Here is a 21,740-nt window from a genome sequence, read left to right on the forward strand (position 1 = left end):
GGGGGGGGCGGGCGTGGAGAGTCACCACTTCCAGGAGCGAGAACACCTTGACGCTCTCTTCTGCTGTCCTGTCTCACCAGTGCTTGTAAAGCCACACTCTGAATTAGGTTTGTTGATGTCTGAGGAAGTCAGGATAGGTTTATGACCAAAATATTTTTTTTTCCACTACTGATTCAGAAAAAAGAGAAAGGATTTTTCTCTCCTGGGCGAACTCTTGTCGGGGAGCTGGGGAGAGCCACCCTATCAGCTTTCTACCACCAGCCCTGCTGGGTACTGTGTTTCAGTAAAACTAAGATAACGTCAATTACAGACACCGCTTCATGTATCATTAAGAAAGACAAGTGTGTCCTTTTGAAACTGTTGAAAGCTATGAATGCTTTCCCCAGAAGAAAAAGCACACATCTAATTCTCAGTAATTCAATGACTGAAACTTAACTTTGGACAACGGATAGACCCCCAAGTGAAGAACCCTGGATGAGGCAGGAACCCGCATGGCTGGATTCCCTGTTTCAGATTTCAGGAAGGGCTAGCGTCGATTTTAAAGAGACCTGGCTGATACTCCACAGTTCTAAGGCGGGTTTCCAGTGCCTCCGCTGGGGCCCAGAAACACTGGGGTGACCTCCCACTGTGCGGGGGCAGCATCTGGGCAGACCCATGACCCCAGGGGGAAAAGGAATGGGAGGCCTGGGGTATTTCCAGGGGAACTAACAACTTAAAACTTGTGTTATTTAACAACCCAGAAAGATGGGCTTCTGGTGACTGAGGATTACGTATTCTTTCTCAGCTTCAGAAGGGAAAGCGTTTCCCTAAATTTATTAGAAGATCAGGTTTCCCGAGTTCTCTGCCCGTCACCCAAGTCCAGAGGCTCACAGAACCCACGCGGGTGTCCCAGGTTCCAGAAGGGGTCCAGGCCAGACAGCTCTCTCCCCAAGTCTGGCAAAAGGAGTAAAGGACAGGGAGCACTCCTGATTTCCACCTCGGGGCTGAGTTTTCCTGAAGCCACACAACACAGACGGAACGAGGCCCCAACGCCTAAGCCAAGAGTCCCTGCTTAGTGACACGGCTGGGACTGGGCTCCAAGGCTCAGCAAGGGGGCCTTGGTAAGGGCCAGTACAGGCCAAGACTTTACCTGGAGAATCAAGGTGGGAGGGCCCCCAAATTCTGGCTCTAATGGTGGCAGGTGGGATGCTTGGTCCTGGGAGCACCACAGTGAAATGAAGGGCTGGCGTGCAGGGCTGGGCAGGGCAGGCAGGAAGCGGAGGCCCAGTGCTGAGGGCAGCAGCATCCTACCAGTTCTGCCCATGCAGGTCCCCTGCTCTGGGGCCCGTCCTCGCTACAGAATGGGACCGTGATGGTGACACCCATCCGCAGTGACTGCAATGACGTTGGCTCCTTGTCGCAGTGTCCGCCTGGGCGGGACCTTCTCCCGGGGCCCACCCTGCAGCCCTCCCTCAGACAGACGTGGTCCCCGCGGAGGTAACAGGCACATCAAGGCCGAAGAGGAGCGGCCATCACTCTCACCCAGGTGGTCACTCGTTTCACAAACTTTATTAAAGTGCCTGCAGTGCGCCAGACCCCAGGGTGACAAAGGTGGGTGACACACAGCACCGCCTCCCAAGAGCTCACTGTCCAGGGGAGGGGCAGACTCGGGCCAGTCCCATGAAGCCACGCCCGTGTTGGGGGGCACACAAGATGATGTGGGGAGTGGGGTGTGGCAGAGCGAGCAGGGCGAGGGTGGGGAAGGCTGGAACCATGCGTCCCCACACCGGCACTCACGGACCTGCAGGCACTGGAGAGCCTGTCTGCTCCCTGGGGCCCTTCCCGACCCCTCTCGTGGGGACCCACGCGCCCGGATGCAGGGATGGAGGCCGCTCTCTGCTCCACGTGCAGACGAAGACGCCCTACCGCCAGGCATCCAAGGAGCTGGGACAGAGCTCTGTGTGCGGCGGCCCCAGGGTCACTCCACCCGCTGCCTCTCTCCTCTCCCCGCTGGTTAGGCTGTTTAGGAAACTCCAGGCCCCACTTTCACTCTTTTACCTTCTCAAATGGGCAGGGCGCTAGCCCCAGGTGGACGCCCCCCAGAGCAGCAGCACTCACAGCCGTCTGACCAGCTCAATGAGCTGCTGGATGTTTTTACTGGGGTTCGACAGGCCGTTCCTGATATTCTCCAGCAGGCATCTCTTCAGCTCCAAGACGGCTTCACTGTACCCCAGGCTCGCGGTGGCCATGGGGGGCACCCCATGCCACAGGCCAGGGATGTGCCAGATGTGCTGCTTCTCAGGGTCACAGAAGGCCAGGCCTGCCAGCGTCCGAAGGCTGTCTCCCTGCTTGTCCACTTGGGCGGCAGCTCGACTCCCATCTGCAGGCTGCTCCAGCAGCGGCCTCCTCTCCCGCAGCTTTGGGCCGGGGACCATGTCGTGCAGGTTCTGGCACACAAACTGGTAATTGGGCATGTGCCCCGTCTTCTCCAGGCTCAGAAACGCATGCACAACAGCCGGCGGGATGTCCCTCGTCTCAGCTAAACTGACCACGGTGACGTTGCTCAGCCCCATAATCAAAGTGGCCAGGGAGGCCTCCAGCTCAAAGCGCTCACCGGCGGTGGCTGGGGCACCTCCTATCAACCCCCCCGAGTCTATCACCAGGATGTGGTCACAGCCCAGGTCCTGGCTGAAGCTCTCGGCCACTGTGACGAGCTGCATGAAGGCCCCTCGAGGACCGTAGCCCCTGCCTGCGGCAAACCGAAGCCCGAACATGGTGTTGAGGAGAGTGGACTTCCCCGTGCCCGGAACACCCAGCGCCGACAGCACCACCAGCCGTGACCGCCTCCCCAGGCGCCCGTGCAGCTCCTTCAGAAGCCCCGTGACCCAGCGCAGGGGGGTGCTCAGCGTGCTCCCATCGATCAGCTCCAGGGGCAGCCCCCTCACCAGCAGTTCCAAGGCCAAGCCTGGGAAGTGGGCAAATCGCCTCTGGCCCACCGGCAGCTTCCCTGCCTCTACCAGGCAGCTCTCTGCCTCGTAAAACTGCGCCATCTCCCGCAGAAAGTGCTCCACCCCCAGGGGTTCCGGCCAGAGGTGTTCACGGAGGGCCCCGGCCCCACCCTGCTTCGGCCTCAGTGTCAGAACCGTCTCCAGAGGCTGCCTCGGCCTCGGCTGGGCTGCCCCAGCCAGCCCCCACTCCATCCACCTCAGGAAATACTGCCTCTCGCCCAGGGAGGGGCAGCTGACGCCTGCGATGAACTCCTGCACACCCCCGGCCGGGTTGTGGCCATTCTGCTGCGCGCGGAGTTCCAGCAGCCGGTGCCTCAGCTCGGCCAGGCGCTTGTCCGGCGGGTCCCCAGCCCACTGCGCCCGGCACAGCTCCTTCTCCACCCAGGCCACCTTTCGCCACAGCTCCCCCTGCAGCCTCAGCTCCTCCCGGAGGAAGGCGTCCGAGTCTCTGACGTCCCTGGTGATGCGCTCCATCCGGCCCTTCGCCCGCTGACACTCCTCGCAGTCCTCGTCGACCCTGAGCCCCAGCCTGCGGGCTGCGTGGGCCATGTCCTCCACCGACACCCGTCTGCAGGGGGCCCGGGCCACCTGCGCCAGGATGGAGCGGACCCTTCGCAGGAAGCGCACGCCGTCAGTGCTGCTGACCTTCACGAGCACGTGGGAGTGGTCCATCCTCAGTACGGGCACCAGCCGGTTCAGGAACCGCAGGTTTGAGTTCCGCTTCCCGCGGTAGGGGCTCAGGATGAAGTAGAATTTGGTGGCCGACCCCTTCACCGAGGACAGCAGTCTGTACTCCTTCTCACCGATGTTGTCGGTCAGGATGAACACGGCCGAAGACACTTCCGTCAGGAGCCGGAACTGCAGCCAGTGAGACCCAATGTCACCTCTGAGGTTCAGAAAGGCCACAGGCTCCGGGAAAAGGTCCAGGTCCTCCCGGCCACTGGGCAGGAACCAGGAAATCTCCACCAGCCCGTCTGCAATCTCCCGGGAGCTGGTACCCAGGCTCAGGTCCCGGTGCCAGAAGCAGTCGCGCTGCCGGTGGCCCGGGCTGAGCAGGGCGTTGAGCAGCTGGGACTTGGAGTTGCTGCTGACCTCCATGCGCACAAAGGCGAAGGTGGGCGCCCGGGGCAGGACTACGCTGTCCTCCCAGAGGCTGCCCACAGTCCTCAGGGGCTGTGCCCACCACGTCCGCACGACACCCCGCAGGGCCCACAGCAGGAAGGTGTGGGCGTGGTTCTCCGAGTCGGGCAGGACCAGTGGGAGGGCGAACTGGCAGAGAGACATTCTCAGCAGGATCTCCTGCTGCAGGAAAGCATCAGAGGAAAGCAGAAGGGCACAGAGGAGGTCCAAGGGGTTCACAGGCGTGTCGGGGGTGGGCAGCTCCGAGAAGGAGTAGATGTCCGCGGAGATGTCATCAGCTGAGTCCCAGTAGATGACCTCCTCCTCCATCTGGCTCTCCTTCTCCGCAGGCCGGGCGTCCGGGGGCAGGTCCAGCACCACGGTGGTGCTCCGGGCCTCGGCGTGGAGGGCCTGCAGCTTCCTGAGGCAGCTCCAGGGCAGGTCCCTGGGAGCCTGAGGAGCCCAGCTCCTCACACTGCCACTGCTAATCTGCAGGGCGTCCTGGAGGCCGAGCTTCTGGACCTGGTGAGTCTCGAGTCCCAGCAGCGACAGCAGCTCCTGCAGTCGGCTCCTCTCCACTGTGGAGGGAAATGAAGGCGTGAGTGCTCGCGTGCAGGCAGGGGCCTGGGCAGAGGCAGGGAGGGGGCATGGAGGGGGGCGGCCCCCTTAATACAGCAGGACGCAGGGCCCCTGGGCCACCTGAGAGCAAGACACATGCAAATCCCACCCCACAGATGCAAACACAGGGGTCATGTGGGTTATTCCAGAGGAAAGAGGACAGGAACTGGGGTCCCTGCAGAAGTCTACATGTCCGCCTGCTCTGGAAGCCCACAGGCTCTGGCAGCACTGAGTCAACGGGCTGGGTGACCAGCCATGCACCCAGATGTGTGGGCAGCTGCACTCCCCACCCTCACCCCCAGCACACCCTGTGCTGCTGCCACACTCGGGCCAGCAGTGGGCTCCCCTCTCCCCGTCACCGGGAATGTCCCACAGGTAACATGATCACTAAATCACTCTGATCTTCCTGCTCCTGTTCTTTTCTCTTTACAAAGTAACCAGAGAATTTTGGAAGGAAACAGGGAGGGACAGCTAGGTACAGAGCGCTGCAAACCATAGCTAAACAGTCTTGCCAGTCTGAAGCCAATAATGGGGGTTACATTTGTATTGTGATAGTTAGAGGCTATTGTAACTCTGCACTTATTTGTTCGGTTCTTCATGTAGCGCCCCTCACGGCATGGACGCTCACAGACCGGCTGCTCACGGCAGCCCAGCCCTGCCAGAGGCTTCATCCGCTTCCCTGTCTCAGCCATGGCCTCGTACCGATTTTCGTACTACGTATAATCAGTACACTTTACATGTTAAGTAAACCAACAAAATAAATAAAGATCCTGTAGCTACCCAGGACTCTACTCCTTTCTCCAAAGAGGAAGCGTCATGGGGGAGGCTCGTGGGAAGGGCTCGGCCGTCCGTCCAGCAGCACTCAGAGCACCAGACAGGTGGCCTCCCTCCCCTCAGCCACCCTCTGCCTGCCGTCTGCACAGGCGCCTAGTAGGTTCTTGGGCCTCATGGCTGCACTCGGACCAGGGGTGGTGATTTGCTGCAGGAACAGAAGGACTTGGGGAGAGACACTGAAGAAGAAACTCTTCCTGTTCAGGTTTCTGAGTTTTGCCAGAATGAAACCAGGGGTGTCGTCTTATCACACATGGAACAACTGTGATTTTTTAAGTAGCGCAGTAGTTAGGTATGAAGGGGAAAAGCCAGAGCAAACTGGCCTATTTACACACTCATGCCCTGGGTGTTCCCCTGCACGGGTCTGTCAGTGAAACCACCAGGCCAGATGGGTGGTTCCCAGGCTTTGCTGTGCTTCAGAGCCCCTGTGAGAACCTGTTAAAAGTAACACCCTAGGGTGCCAACTCACTGGGCCACTCTGCACAGAGGCAGCTCGCAGGGGGTTGTTTTCCTGTCGGTGTTATTAATACGTAAGTTGATATAAAGCGTTAGCACACTAGAGGCGATTGCGAGGCAGCCGGGGGTGGGGACCACCAGCGCGGATGTCCTCTCCCTTCCACAGGACTGGATGCTGGGGCACAGAGAGGAAGCGAGAGAGAAAGCACCTACCCGCTGGGAAGCCGCCGTCCTGAGCCTCGTCCGCACCGTCTGCGACAGCAAAGGGCAGACTGTGTCCCTCAGACTGGGAGCCGGGACGCACACCAGCCGGCTTCGGCTGGTCTCTGAACCTGCTGTTTCCCACTCGACAATTGTTCAGAGGATCGAACCCCAGCCAGTGCTCGAGGGGCCCATTCCCTCCTTCCCCACCCCAGGCTGTCCCAAACCCTGGAGCTCCCACCTCCGTACTGAAGCTCACGGTCATCTCCTTCCATTTCTCTCCATTCCAGGTCTGGAAGAAAGATACAGACACCCTTAGTGTCGCCCGCGAGCAGGAGCTCCCACATGTCCCAGCAACGCCACGTCGGGCGTGTACACCTGCGAACACGGAAAACAGGTCCCGAAGAGAGACGCGCACACCGTGCTCCTGACACCGCTCAGCACGGCAGCTGCAGCGAGGGGGCCGCCCGTGTGTCAGCGCACCAATGGGCCGACAGAACGTGGCCCGCACGCACAGCCGCCTGTTACTCCACCTCTGAGAAGAAGGAGGCCCTGCAGAATGCGGCAGCATGGAGGGGCCGCACGCGGAGGGACACGAGCCGGTCAAAGGAAGACAGCCCTGTGGGAACCCTTCCAGGCGGGGCTGCGGCGGTCTGACCACAGACACAGAAAGCAGAGCGGAGGGCGCCAGCGGCGAGTGGGCAGGCACGGTGCAATGGGTAGCAGACTTCTCGCTCCCAGGGCGAGCGCAGCCACGGGATGGCAGTGCCGACGGACACACGACAACGGGAGTGTTCCAAGTGTCCCTGAACTGGACACTCGGAACGGGTTAGGACGGTGAATATCATGTGTATTTTAACAACAACAACAAAAAACCTTTGGGGAAGAAAACCATTTTATAACGAATAACCCTGTGGCCGTTCATAGTCACCAAACCGTGCAATCTCCACTAATCTACTTTGTTACAAAACATTTCCATCACTTGAAAGTTAAGCTCTGGGGCCACTGAGGAATTCTCCACATCTCCTCCCAGCCCCTGCAGCAAGGCCCCCTTGCCCCTCCCCTTTTCCACCTTTTCACGTTCCCACCCACAGTGCCCGAGGGCTCCAAGTCTGCTACACCTTGGCCAACATGGGGTTTTTTTTTGTTTTCTTGATAGTATCCATTCTAGTGGGTGTGAGGTCCTAACTCATTGAGTAAATATTTGTATTTACTTGGTATTTGTATTTGTATTTTGCATAACACTATTACTAGCCAATTGAACACATTCATTTGGAGAAGCACCAAATTACTGACAGGTGCACCCAAAATGAGTGACTGAGAGAAACTAGGACGCCTGGAGGTGGCCACACCTTACAGCTGAAGTCACGAGGGGCAGCTGCCACCCCAACAATGTCCAGAGAAAGAACAACCAGCTAATAGGGACCGTGGCCAGAAAGTCCACAAGCCCCAGTCTGCCAGGACAGTTCCAGTTTGCACCTGTGGTCCCCAGAAAGTACAGCGGCCCCTCTCAGCCGTGCCCGGGGTGGGGACCAGATGGTCACCTGGACACGTGTTACGAAGCTCAGGCTGCAGGGCAGCGTCCCGGTGGGGCTGCCACCTGTTTGACGCGGGGTCCCATCTGGAACAATGTACAGGGGAGTGTTTAAAAGACCCCTAGATGGAATACACTTGTAAAAGGAACAGCAAAGCCTTAGGCTTCTTAGATTTTCAGTCTGTGCGCCCCAGGCCGGGGCGGGCTGTGGGAAGCAGTGCACCTGCCTTACCTGCGCCAGCCGCCGCCGCCTGTCTGTCAGGGCCTTTGATTTCTGGGGCCACTTCCGCCAAATCTGACTGTCTGAAACAATTTCAGAAGAACGTTATAATTAAAATAATGCAATACTACTTTCTCCTTTCAAATTGGCAGCATATCGAAATCTCATGGGGAGCCTTTCAAAACTACAAATCCTGGTCGAAGCCCAGAGCCCTGAACCAGAACCTCAGAGGCTCTGAGTCCAGGCCTGGACATCCCTGCTTCTGAAGGAGCCCAGGGCGGGTCTGGGGCACAGCCATGTGGAAGAAACGCCAGCCCTCCCAGAAACTACCAGCTGGGACACAGACACAGCCATCGAGAAAGACATGAAAATATACCTACCCTCTGACCAGTAATTCCACTTCCGTCCTACGGAAACAATTAAGATTTAGTTACAAAGATGTTGATGCCAGCCTTATATATCACAGCAAAAACTTGGACATGTTTCAAATCAAAGTCCAGTAACAGGGAATTCTGCTGCGGTCATATTCTGCAACCATCACAAAACACCCATGGGCCTCATCCCTTGACAAACACGCACAGGCTGTCAGGGCAGCCAGGCCAGGGCACACGGCTCCCCGTGCGTCTGCAAGGGGCGGGGGGGGGTGGGGGGGGGGCCCTGCAGGTGTTCGCCACAAGTGGACCAGGTGAGCAGGCAGCGATGGCCTCAAATTCTTCTCGGTAGGTTTGAGAAGTGCGCACGGTCCACTTCAGAAGCCACTGTTCGAGGTGCGTCCCAGGAGGTGTGAGCACGGTCCCGTGAGTGAGGAGTAGGGGTCAGACAACACACTCACAGAGCCACCCGGGACACGCTTGTGCACACGCATGTCTGCAGGTTTGCGTGCACATGTGTGGGTTTCCTGGCTCTGTCCCCTTGAAAGGGCCGCAGAAGCACCCTTTAAAATCTTCGCTACAAGACAGCAGGTCTCTGTGGGGAAATGGCTGACGCCAGGCCTGGTGCAGGGAAGAACCAGAGCAGCTCAAGCATCTAATTCCAGAAACTACACCGAGCTCGAAAAGGGCTGGGGCACGTCACCAGACACGGTGGTCCGAGTGAAGGGGTCCCACCGTCGTGTCTGGGACGACGGAGCGTGGACAGCACCGAGTGCAGTAATTAATTAGAAGCCACTGAGAGCGGGCATTCGTGGCGCATGCAGATACTACACACACAGACAAGCGGGGGAGAGGGCTCTCGTCCTGGCAGAGCAGCCGTGGGGCCGTGGCCGCTGGGACAGCACCACCTGCCACCCTCACCACCGGGACGCACCAACCAACACCAAGCCTCATACAGAAACGCACACGGGGAACAACGTCTCCTCACAGGCTGCTTCCCCGGTACCAGGGAGCAAACCAGCAGCTCTGCCTCAGTGGGTGGTCAAAGCCAGGGACAACGGGGACACAGGGCCATTGTGTGGCCCCCACCATGGTCCCTGAGAAAGGACCAATATCACCTGTGCAGGATTCCCACTGGGAACGCAGAGCCTGGACCAGGTCATGTGGACAAACCCAAAGTGAAACTTCAGGCTCCATGGGGGAGAGCACTGTGTTGTCCCAAAGTGTGAGTGTCATGGCAGACAAAAAAGGGGGAAATGTCCTCGACTGAGGTGCTGATGAGACAGGAAAACAGAGTGCCACTCCTCACACTAGACTGGATCTGGGAGCACAGGGACAAACCTCGGGGCCCGCTGACCACGCTGGAGTGTGGGCGCTGTCAGCGCTGAGTTCACGCACAGTGGTGACAGCACCATGGTTACGAAAGAGCATCTCGACTCGCAGCGAGCAGACGCCGAGGGCTGAAGGGCACAGTGGGGGAGGAGGTGGGCGGCTTATTCTGTGATGCTTCGGGAAAATGGCACGCATGCACACTCACGTGTGAGGGTGCACACCTACACACACAGAGACAGCAGGGAGGGAAAGAATGAGAAATGAGACTAGCAAATGAGCTGAAGTGCCAAGAATAGGGGAATTTTCACTTTTATAATTTATCTCTCAGCAGAAATTATTACTAAATAAAAAGTTTTAAAAGTTAGTAGTGGTTAGTTACCTCTAGGTCGTGTATCAGTTTGTTCTGTCTTATTTGAGGTCTTTTAAGCAGCAGAAGCATGTCCTTATTTAATGAAACCGAAAGGCTGTGAGAATGGTGTGTGAGTGGGGAGTCGGGGCCACAGTACGACCGGGGAGCCTCACGGGGCCCGACAACCAGGGGCCCCTTTGAGCCACAGCCCACTGTAGTTTGGAGCAGGTCATTCCGGGACAAGCAATCCCGCTCCACTCACTTCACCAGCAGGACAAACTGTGCGCCCAGCCCCCTCCCCGGACCGCCTGCTGTCCCACGTGTCCCTGGGGCCCGCCCTCGGCCCTCTCCTGGTGGACACTGTGGACATGGCTGTCCAGTCACTGTCCCGCAGAGCACTAAGAACTCTGACCCCATCTGAGCCCACTGCTGATAAAACAGGGGTTCAGCCCTGGCTGGTGCGGCTCAGGGGACTGAGCACCTGCCTGCGAACCCAAGGGTCGCAGTTCGATTCCCAGTCAGGGCACAGGTCTGGATTGTGGGCCGGGTCCCCAGTTGGGGGCAAGTGAGAGGCAACCACACACTCCATGCTTCTCTCCATCTCTTTCTCCCTCCCTTCCCCTCTCTCTAAAAATAAATAAATAAAACAACCCTGCCACTTCCTCATCCAGCTCCACATCTGGGCCCCGAAACAAAACAAAACCCAAAGCCAGTTACTCCACCCACAAAGCCTCAGGTTCATACAAACACTTTCAAATCCTCCCAAACACATGTGCAAGTCCTAGCCCAGTGCCTGGGATGGGACCTTATTTGGAACTAATTAAGCAAAGGTGAGGTCACACTGGGGTCGGCGGCCCCGTGCGATGGCTAGTACCCTTGGAAGAGGAACATCTGGAGAGACAGGAAGAAAGACACGGGGAGGCCGGGGCCACAGTGACGCATCTACAATGCAAGGACACCGGATGCTCGGTGAGGCGCAGACGCTTCCAGAAGAAACCAGCCGCGGACCCCTCAGGGTGGACTCCTTGCACCTAGCACTACCAGGGAAGAGATGGCCTTGCTTTAAGCCCCCATTTGGGGTGCCGTCCCAGCACTGGACAAACAGACACAGTGAGGGTGGCTCTGGACAGAGGATCCACAGGTCCGTCCTCCCGTGTGTTCTCCCCTCAAGCGTCTGTTTCTTCTCTGCATCTTCTGAGGACACCGGTCATTGGGTTCAGGACCAATCTTTACATCTCCAAGAGAGGACTGAAGATGTAAAGTACAGCGAACGGGACGGACAGTCTGCTGCAGCCGTGGGGTGCTCCCGGCGGGCCTCCCGGAGCAGGGCGCCTGTCCACACAGGCTTGGCAGGAGGCGCACACACCAGCCACACAACTCTCTGGGCAGAGAGGTCCAGGCAGAGGTGTGGGCCAGGCCCTGGGCGGCTGGGACGGAGCAGGCAGCAGGGAGGCTGTGGGAGGGCAGAGGAGATAGGGCTCCTAGGCCAGGAGAAAAGACTGGCTTTGGTTCCGGAGGATGCCCTGAGTCCAAAGCGACACGCCTGTCCCATGCTGACAGCAGACGAGAGATGGCGAAGATCAGGCTGGGGTGGCAGCACCTGCGGTGACAGCAGGGGTGAGGCTCTGAAGTCTCTGCAAAGGACTTCAGCAGAGTGGCCAGAGCATGTGAGGAAGGCAGAGTGCAGGGGCCTCCAGGTTCCCAGCTCAGGGGCTGCACCGCCTGAGGTGGGAGGGTCTGGGTGAGCAGGGCTGAGCGGGGCAAGAGCTGGGTGCCCATGCTGCTACACAGACACAGGGCTGGAAGGCTCGCCGCAGGGCCCAGGGCGTCCGCCCTCCACCACGCTGCACAGACCACGGTCAGCTCCTTCCCTAAAGACAGACCCTCCACCCTCAACAAAGGCAGCGTTGACCCACTCTGCATCCACAGAAAGAAAGACCTGAAAACCCAAGACGGACGGGAAACCAACGGCAAGCAGGTAGCACGGAGAGCTGGAGGCGCCTGGCCACCTCCCTGCGCACGAGCAGCATGTCAGAACCTGCGAGGCTCCCACTCACAGCGTCCACAAGGGGCATTTACGGCATAGGCTGCAAATGTGCAACGTCCACAGGAAAGGACTCTCTAAATGCCAAAGAACAAGACGCCGGAACAAATGAACAGGCAGGCTGTTTGGGGAAAAGAGGGCTTGATCCAATTTTGTAAGACAATTCTCCCTCAATTAGCCTATATGTGAATTTAGGTTGAAAAACTCACTTATAAATAAGGTGATTCTGTGGAAAAATATCCGCACGATGATAATCAGGAAAATTCTGAAAAAGAACAGTAATGAAGGAGGAAAACCCTGCAGGACAGTGACACGCAGCCCTGGCCCCCCCAGAATCAGGCGCAGTGCCCGCCGGTGGACACGACCCCCGGGGAGGGGGGGGAGGGCCCGGAAACCCTGTACAGACGAGGGCCTGGGGGTTTTCCCACTGCAGCTACCTGGAGGTGACCCCTGAGACTCCTCTCGCCAGAACAAATGCCAAATGCATCTACAAGTCGAATTAGAAAATGAAACAAAAAAAAGCACTGAAAGAAAACATTAAATACTTTAAAAATTCTGCCCTGGCTGGTGTGGCTCAGTGGACCGAGCACCAGTGGACGGAAAGGTCGCCGGTTCGATTCCTGGTTAGGGCACAGGCCTGGGATGCGGGCCAGATCGCTGGTTGGGGGCGCGCGAGAGGTTGCACACCGATGTTTCTCTCCCTCTCTTTCTCTTTCCTTTCCCCTCTCTAAAAATAAATAAATACAGTGTTTTTTAAAAATCTCAGAGTAGCGTAAAGTCGAAAGGCAAATGCCAGGTGGATGGAAACTACTTGTGACACAGGTGACAACAGGCCACCCTCCAGGGCTCACAGACTGATGCACCCGTGAGAAGGAGCCGAGGGCAGCTGCACAATGTGCTCAGGGTCAGCACAAAACAAGGACATGGGATCCCACTGTGCCTGCCCCTGGGGGACACCCTCTCCGTAGGAGCAGGGTGCAAGGGCCTTGATTTTTCATTTCAGTCCTTTCTACACCTTTGGAAATGTGAACCAGGCACAGGTATTAATTGCTTCTTTTTAAAAATAAGGCAACTACCAATTTTATAAAAAGCTACAATGTAGAGCCCTGGCCGGGTGGCTCATTCGGTTGGAGCGTTGTCCTGTTCACCAAACGGCTGCAGATTTAACTCCCGGTCAGGGCCCACACCTAGATTGTGGGTTCAATCCCAGGGCTGGGTGTGTCCGGGAAGCAACCGATTATGTTCATCTCTCACATCCATGTTTCTCTCTCTCTCCTTCTTCCTCTGTCCCTTAAAAAAAATCAATAGAAACATATCCTTGAGTGAGGATTTAAAAAAAAGGTCACAATGTAGAGAACCCACAACAACAGAACCTACAGCCACCACCACAGCTGAACTGCAACGGAAAAGGCCTTCTCTGGCAGGTGGGTCTAGGAAAGCACCACCTCAGACTGGAGCCCTTCTTTCAAGGGAACGGCCACTTCTATTCTTCATTTTCAGCCATCTTTTGTAAAGCCATAACCAAAGGGACAACTGCTGTGCTAACACTGCTTCTTCCTGCGACGAACGGCGAGCACACACCCTGACTTCGGCTTCACGCGAGCGCGCCGGAGGGGCGCTGAGGCTGCTCCACGGTCAGGGCAGAACGCAGAGCCCGGCAGTTCCGAGTGCGCTTCAGCAGCCACATTGCCACATTTAAATCAACCATCCTTGATGCGGTCGTTTTACACCAAGTTGTGATTTAAACTCTTGGCTGGGCCTCAGTTTCCTTACCTGCACCATGGGGGTACGACAGGACTTCCCGATCGGGCCGTTGTGAAGATTCGGTAACTTTGTATGTGCCAAGCACCTGCACAGGGCTCCACAACACGCTCCCGGGAAGCAGGTTCGGAGGCCCCTCCGGACGCAGCCCATCAGAGATCCCGGCGCGCTTCCCACCCCTGCCCGGACCCCACTCTGCTGGTAGGCTGACCCACGGAGGACGGAGGGTCTCAGAAAGCCAGGTCCAGAGGTGTGGACTGTCCCCAGATCTGTACAGAGCATAAGTGCATCGTTCTCTCTGTGAAATGACATCAAGTATACTAAAGATTTTGCGACCTCAGCTTTGCAGGGGGTACCCCTCAGAAAATTACAGGTTTGTGTCAACTTCAGACTCATGGGGTTCTTCACAAACAGTTGGAACTACAGGGATCAAGTCTGAGCCAGTGCCACCTTCCACAGGGACACCATTTAGGGCCTGCTGCCTCACAGAAGGACACAGCAGCCTGGCGCTAGGTCCACTTCCGACAGGTCTACACAGTGGTGGGCTTGGATGCCAAACGCACCATCACTTTTTAAAAGGCCTCAGGGCTTCCCCACACAGGCTCAGCCCCTTGCCTGCTGCCTCACCCTTCGGGCTGGACGCAGTGGGACCTTGGTCCCTGGGTGAATCAGCCAGGCCTGTGAGGGATGGGCCCTTGTTTATTCTATTTATGAGCTCAAAGTACTGGGTAGTTGGACCACTGCTGCCCGGGGCCTAGAAAGACAGCCAGTGGACGGGAAATGCCATGACAGCTGGCGTCGGACCCAGCTGCTGTCCCCAGAGCCACCTCCACCTCCTGTGAGGTGGGGAGATGAGTGGCCTGAATCCCCTCGCACCCAGCAGGAGGTCTACGCCCTCTGCGAAGCGGACGCAGCCAAACGGCGGGTTTTACCAATTGCAGCAGTGACCTTGAGTCCAATCCCCTACCCCCCCGCCCGGACGTGAAGGGAGGAGCTGGACTGTCATTCCCAGCTTTCATGACTTAAATTACCAAAATAAAAAGTGATCATAATGAATTAATGAGGTTTTATTTTGCAAGCAGGATATTTTTAAAATTGCAAACTGCCTGGCACTGTCGTTTCCTAGAGGAAGGAACGTTTAACACCGAGACGACATCAGGGAGTGAGGTCAGAACAGAGCACCCGCCCCGGCAGGCCCACAGCCGCCGGGCCCAGGGGGGACCGGGGGCGCCGGGCGCGCGCGCGCCTCCCCGCCCTCGCCCCTGCCCCTCGGGCGTCTGGGCCGCTTCCGGCGGCAGGCCGAGCGGACCACTGGCAGGCCCGCCCCCGGGGCGCGCTCTCCTCCCCTCCCCCGCCCGGCCCGGCCCCGCGGCGCGTCCGCCCAAGGTCGGCCAGAGGGGGCCTCGGGGCCTGGCGGGCGGAGGCCCGGGAGGGAAGCGCGCCCCCGCCCCGCGCCCTGTCCCTCCCTGGCCCAGCAGAGGCCCCGGCGGCGCCCGAGCGCCGCACTCACCCGGGCGACGCCATGAGCGCGGCGAGGTCTCCGCGCTGCCGCCGCCGCCTCCGCTTCCTCCGCCGCGGGCTCGGGGAGGGGCCTCGCCGGCCACCGGCTGCCCGCCGGGCGCTGCGGGCGGCGGGGCGGGGCGGGGCGGGGGCGCGGGGTGGGGCCGAAGTGGGGGGCGAGCGAGGAGGCGCAAACCTGGTAGGACCGGGGCTGGGAAGAGTTTGGGGAGCGGGCAACCACGGGAGTGAGAGAGGCCGCATGGTTTCGCTACAGTAACGTTGTTGGTTTTAAGACGTAGTTTAAAATACTGAGCGGTGTCAGTTCACGGAAACGGACACGCGGGTGTGTGGCGTTCCACTGCGCGGTGGGCCGTCGTCCGCGCAGCCGGCACTTCGTGCTGGGTCCGGGGTCCTGACCCTGCGGACGCGACCGTCCCCACGTGCCGCGACTATTTCCTTCAGCCAAGTTTCTGCGTTGAATTTCTGGGTCAGGGGATACAGTGTTCTTGAATCTTTTCCGATACAAACGTCTCTGCACACACACGGGTACTGGCGCACGCGCGCGCGCGCACACACACACAGCCCGCTCTCCCAGCGCCGTCTCCGACACCGAGGACGGCGCTAGCTTCCCAAAACCCTCTATAAATTTCACATCGTTCCCTATCATGGCCAATTTGATGGGTTAAAAACCAGTATTCCGCAAAATGGCAGACTAGGGAGGGCCACGCTCTCATTTTCGGGGCTTCGAAAAAGAGCCTAAGGTTTCCAGCAACCAAGCGAACACTCCAGGCAGAACGAGCGTCTCTGACCCCGCAGGAGCGGCCTCTGGCGTCTTTCCCTGCTCTCGCCCCCGCCCTCCCCAGGGCCGGAGTTGGTGGCCCTGGGCTGCACTTCAAGGCGGTGAGGATGCGGGGCCTGGGAAATGGGAACCCGGATGTGGAACAGGGTTGGGGTGCGCAGGGAAGGCCATTCTACCTGGAAGAGCTTGACCACTGGTGGTCAAGGGGCGTCACCACAGGGTGGTCCTCCGCTTTTGAAAGGGTTAGTGTTCCAGGTCCCGTTAACCCAGGTTCTTTGCTGGGGGGCACGGGGGATAGGTGGGGAGGGAGCAACTTTGGTTCTGTTTGCAGCTGGAAGGATATTTAAAAGAATAGCAAAATGGCAGTGAGTTCTTTCTCGTCAATAATTATTTTAACTGTAAATGGGTTAAATTGTTCAATCAAAAGGCAGAGATTAGCAAAATCGATTTTTAAAAGAAAATTTTATTAAGATTTTATTTATTTATTTTTAGAGAGAGGAGAAGGGAGGGAGAAAGAGAGGCAGAGAAACAATGTGTGGTTGTCTCTCGTGTGACTGGGGACCTGGCCCGCAACCCAGGCATGTGCCCTGACTGGGAACTGAACCAGTGACCCTTTGGTTTGCAGGCCGGCACTCAATCCACTGAGCCACACCAGCCAGGGCCCTTTTTTTTTTTTTTTCCCAATTTCTGACTGTGTGTTGCTATCACATAGAAACACAGTCTACTGGTCCTGCATCACAACTGACCTGTGGGTAGCTCTAGGACCTGCTTGTAATCTCCCTCAGGTTGTGTGTGTGGACAAGCATGTCATCTGGGGATAAAGACCTGCCTTTTAATTCTCTCCTGGCCCCGTGGACATGGCTAGAGCCTCCGGTACAATGTGGGGCTGTAGCAGGGAGCACAAGCCTGCCTCATTCCTGACCCCAGGTGGGGGAGGCATGCAGCCCCTCGTCATTGTTGCAGACCAGGTGTTTCTTTCCCCCTAAGTTCATACAGTGAAGCCCTACCCTCTAGTGCGGCTACACTGGGAGACGGGCCTCGGAGAAATAGTTACGGTTAAATGAGGTCCCATCGGACCAGCGTCCTTATAAGAGACACCAGAGCGCTAGCACTCTGCCCGCCCGCCCCTCCCTGTGTACATGCTCCAAGGGAAGACTGCGTGGACATGAGGCAAGAAAGGGACTGTGCACACACCAGGAAGAAAGCCCTCGCCAGAAACCCCCTCCTCCTGGACTTCTGCCCTCCAGAGCTCTGAGGAAACAAGCTCCACGGTGAAGCCCCCAGTCCGTGTTCTTACGGAAGTCACAGCAAACTAATCAAGTTCCTCTGGCTCGAGGTTTTTCAGGGGATGGCAGTCAAGCTGTCAGCCAGGACCATTGCAGCGTGTGAATGGGGCGGGACCCGCTTCCAAGCTCGTTCACGTGGTGTCAGCAGGATTAGGTTCTGAGGGCTGGGGACTGGAGGCCTGTCTTTCCCGGCTGTTCCCAGGAGGCCCCGACCCGTCCCGTGGCGCAGGACATCTGCAGAGGGCAGCTCATGTCCCGGCCGCCAGCTCCATCAGGGGAAGGAGAGAGGAGAGGAGGCTGAAAGTGGAAGCCAGTCTTCTCTGTACCCTCGTCCGAGAAGTGACATCTCATCACCTTTGCTCATCATTAGAAATGCCACCACATCCAGCCCCCCCTCAAGGAGAGATTACACAGGGGACCGAGCACGAGGAGGTGGGATGGCTGGGGTCCAGCTTCCTTCTTCCTGGTGCGGGGCCATCCCACAGGCCCTCTCACCACCTCTCAATGACCAGATCTGAGACAGGTGGAGCGACACAGGTGGGATGACACAGACGGCACCAGTACCCAGGAGGCCATACTTACATAAACAACAGAAGTAAATGGGGGAGAAAAGGCAGCTCCTCCTCTCAGTAACATGCCACTTAATAAACATGGCAAGTAAATGAGAAATAGGGAATGAGCACGTGGTAAACATCACATTCACCACCACTGTAGGCAAGAATGGCACCTAAAACTAGTGGATGAAAGTATGATAAAACAAGATATTTACTGCCCTGGGTGGTGTGGCTCAGTGGATGGGGCACTGGCCTGCAAACCAAAGGGTTGCCGGTTCGATTCCCAGTCAGGGCATGTGCCTGGGTTGTGGGCCAGGTCCCCAGTGGGGGTGCATGAGAGGCAGCCACACATTGATGTTTCTCTCTCTCTCCCTCCCCCTCTAAAAATAAGTTTAAAAAAATCTTTGAAAAAGAAGATATTAGTACAAGTCTCAAAGTTTCTCCCTAAAGCTACTTATTTAAAGTGAGGTTTTAAAAGCTTTACAACGGGGCAATCTGAGAAATACCAACAGAGTGGTCAGGCTTACCCAGTCATCCTTGTCAAGGCCGTGCACCCTCTGAACCGCCTGGCGCACGGAGCAGGGCACTCGTCACTGCTGCCACAGTCTCCTGCAAACGCGTGACCCCCATCTCAACCACAACAGCCAGGTGGAGGGGCATGCTACAAAATGACTTTCCGATACTGCAAACGTGTCCAGAGACAAAGAAACAGCAATGAATTGTCTAAACTTGCAGGAAGCTGGAGTGGCAGGATGAACAATGCCCACGGGATCCCCAGCCGGATCCTGCCCCGAGGAAGGGCACAGTGAGTTAGCGCGACTGGGATAAGGCCTGTGGACAGTCCGCAGCACTGCACAGCTGTGGCCGTTCTGGACAGCTCTGCTGCCGTCCTACTACACGGCTGTGTGGCAGTGAACCAGGTGAAGGGTGTACAAGAACTCTGTGCATCGTCGTTCTGACATTTTAAAGAGCTTCGCAGACAGAAAATTTTCCCACGAGCAATCACTGACTACTCCCCAGCTCCCTCAGCCCTAGGCGACCACTCAACTACCTTCTGACTTTACGGAGCTGCCCATTCTGAACAGTTCATATAAACAGAATCATACCACATCTGACCTTCGCATTATGTGTTCAACGTTTGTCCACTGTTATACATTGAACTGTCTCCCCTCCCAAAAAGAGATTTGGAAATCCTAATGCCTAGTATCTGTGGATGTGAATTTATTTGAAAACTGGATCTTTGCAGATAGCAAGGTAAGAGGAGGTGATGGGAGGGCCTAACCCAACGTGACTGAGTTCTCATAAAAAGCGGGAGCCTGGGCACAGAGGCAGGTGTGAAGATGGTCTGAAGACACGGGAAGAACACAAGCCCAGGGAGGCCTGAGGCCCAGAAGCGGAAAGGGAGGCTTGCAGGATTCTCCCGCCCAGCCCTCAGAGGGGCCGACCCTGCCAACACTTGATTTCAGACTTCTACCCCCCAAAACCTTTCTGTTAGGCCACAGTTCGTGATACTTGGTTATGACGACCCCAGTAACCCCACATATCCGTGTTGTGGCGGTACTTCATCCCTTCTTATTGCCAAAGAGATTCCCTGTGTGCATATATCACAATATATATTGACTCGTTTATCCAGTCAACATTTGGGTTGTTTTGACCTTTTTGACTAGAATGAAAAATGCACCTTAAAAAAACACATATTTAAGTTTCTGTATGGACATGTCTTATTTTCTCTTGGGTACATACCTAAGAATGGAACTGCTAGGTCATACATTCTGTTTAATTTTTTAAGGAACTGCCAAACTTTTCCAAAGTAGCTGCACCATTTTTCATCCCTCCAACGTCTCGCATCCTCAGCAAAATTGTAACTGTCTGTCCTTCTGATTACAGCCACGATAGAGGATGTGAAGTGGTATCTAAGGGTGGCTTTGATTTGCATTTCCCTAATGGCCAGCGAAGTTGACCTTTTTTGTTTAATGTGCTTAATCGCTATTGTCTGTATTTTCTTTGAAGAAGTTTCTATTCAGATCCTTTGCCCAGTTTTTTTTCTTTTGAGGGGTTTTTGTTTTTTTTTTCTGAGCTCTAAGAGTTCCTTTAAGTATTCTGGTTACCGAACCCTTATCAAATATATGATTTGCTTCTGTTCTGTGGGGTCTTTCTGCTTCCTTGATGGTGCTGTTTAAAGCAGAAAAGTTTTAAATTTTTCTGAAGTCCAATTTATCAATTTTAGAATCTTTTTTTATATTTGCAACAGTTTGGTACATCTAAAATTACTTCCAGCCCTGGCCAGGTAGCTCAGTTGGCTAGAGTGTCATTCCAATCGCCCAGGTTGCTGGTTGGATCCCTGGTCAGGGCACAAACCAGAAGCGACCCACAGCCCTGGCTGGGTGGCTCAGTTGTTTAGAGCGTCGTCCGGATACACCCGGGTTGCGGCTTCCATCTCCAGCGGGGGCACGTGCAAGGAGTGTTGTATCCCGAACGCGAGCAGAAAATCAAATGGAGACGTGTGGAGTGCACTTAGATGGTACTTTATTTTTACCTGCGCAGAGGCGAACTCCCAGGGTGCCCGTTAAGGCTGCAAAGGGGAGTCGCGCCGAACGCTCACAGGCGAGCTCTTTTATACGCGCTCGAAGCAAGCAAGTTACAAAAGCGGGAGTTGCGGTTATCTCTGCATAGCTCTGGGGTCAGGAGGAACTATCTGTCTGTCTCCTGTTGATAAGAACCATCTGTCTGTCCCACTTAATTTGTACCCTCAGTTTAAAGATAAGGGTCCAGACCTGAGATGAGTCTGGCACCTAAAGTTTTATGGCCCTCTAATTGGCTGTAACTCAGAATAAGCCCTCTGCAAATCACGTATTGTTTACCCTTACTTTGGCCGACAATGTTGTTTCTCTCCCCTATCCTGGCGACCTTCAAGAGGTTTTCTGCTTAGCAATGCTTATAATTGCCTAGCCCTCTTTCCTAGCTCTCAACAGGAGCAACCCATGAACGCATGGGTGCATAGAGCAACAGATCAATGGGTTTCTCCCCTCCATCTGTCCCCTCCTTCCTCTCTCTCTAAAATCAATACATTAAAGAAGCAACCAAAGAATGCATAAGTGGAACAACAAATCTGTTTCTCCCCTTCTCTCTAAAAAAATCAATAAAAAACCTTTTTAAATAAAATTATTTCAAAATAAAACACTATTAAAAGTTTAAAGAAATATGCACCAAACTACCAACGGGAAGTAGAAATGAAATTCCCATTGCTATTCAACACAAATTTGTTTCTTTCCTTTCTCTGTTAAACGAGTGTTGCAAATTCTAAGTAAATTTTGGAAGTTAACGTCATTAGTAAATCACCATCCAGAGATACCCGTCATTGAAATTGAGGTCTATCTTCGACAGGAATACGTAAACACACGGAAATATGGGGCCATTTGTTCCCAGGGGCACAGCTGTGTAAACGCAGTGTGTGTGACGGAGGAGTCACGACAGGGATTCCTGTCGCACAGCGACGAGGAGAGCAGCTCGTCACGGCCAGGGCGGGGGGCGGGGTTTGCAAGGTGAGTGACGGCCGTTTCCGGGGAAAGAAGGAGGGGCTCTCCAGACGGAGGGCGGCCGGGAGCGGAGGGTCGCAGCGGGGACAGGGGTGGAACCCTCACCCGGCAGGACGACGCGGAAGGGCCCCAGATGACAGCGGATGCGACCCCTGCAGGCCGCAGGGCATCCCTGCAGTTGCAGGCGGGGACGCACCCTGACAAGGTGCGCCCTCGAGAGAGCCGGGGCGTGTGCCGCGTGT

The 21,740-nt window shown here is 56.2% G+C and overlaps 1 protein-coding gene across 7 annotated transcripts; it reads right to left on the minus strand.

Moving 5' to 3' along the window:
* Positions 1-1,529: 1,529 nt before the first annotated feature.
* Positions 1,530-15,443, minus strand: URGCP (upregulator of cell proliferation). Of its 7 annotated transcripts, XM_071221635.1 has the most exons (7): positions 15,334-15,352; positions 13,836-14,092; positions 8,347-8,373; positions 7,979-8,045; positions 6,454-6,504; positions 6,225-6,263; positions 1,530-4,684 (listed from the first exon to the last, which is right to left on the minus strand). In XM_071221635.1, the coding sequence occupies exons 2-7, from the start codon at positions 13,974-13,976 to the stop codon at positions 2,094-2,096; spliced, it is 2,916 nt and encodes a 971-aa protein (XP_071077736.1). In that variant the 5' UTR covers positions 13,977-14,092; positions 15,334-15,352; the 3' UTR covers positions 1,530-2,093. The 7 variants fall into 7 exon arrangements, with proteins under 7 accessions (XP_071077736.1, XP_053783182.1, XP_053783181.1 ...); XM_053927207.1 differs by lacking the exon at positions 13,836-14,092 and having other exon boundaries at positions 15,334-15,443; XM_053927206.1 differs by lacking the exon at positions 13,836-14,092 and having other exon boundaries at positions 7,979-8,049; positions 15,334-15,443.
* Positions 15,444-21,740: the final 6,297 nt, after the last annotated feature.

The sequence above is a fragment of the Desmodus rotundus genome, chromosome 6 (genome assembly GCF_022682495.2).
Source record: "Desmodus rotundus isolate HL8 chromosome 6, HLdesRot8A.1, whole genome shotgun sequence".
NCBI classification, from domain to species: domain Eukaryota; kingdom Metazoa; phylum Chordata; class Mammalia; order Chiroptera; family Phyllostomidae; genus Desmodus; species Desmodus rotundus.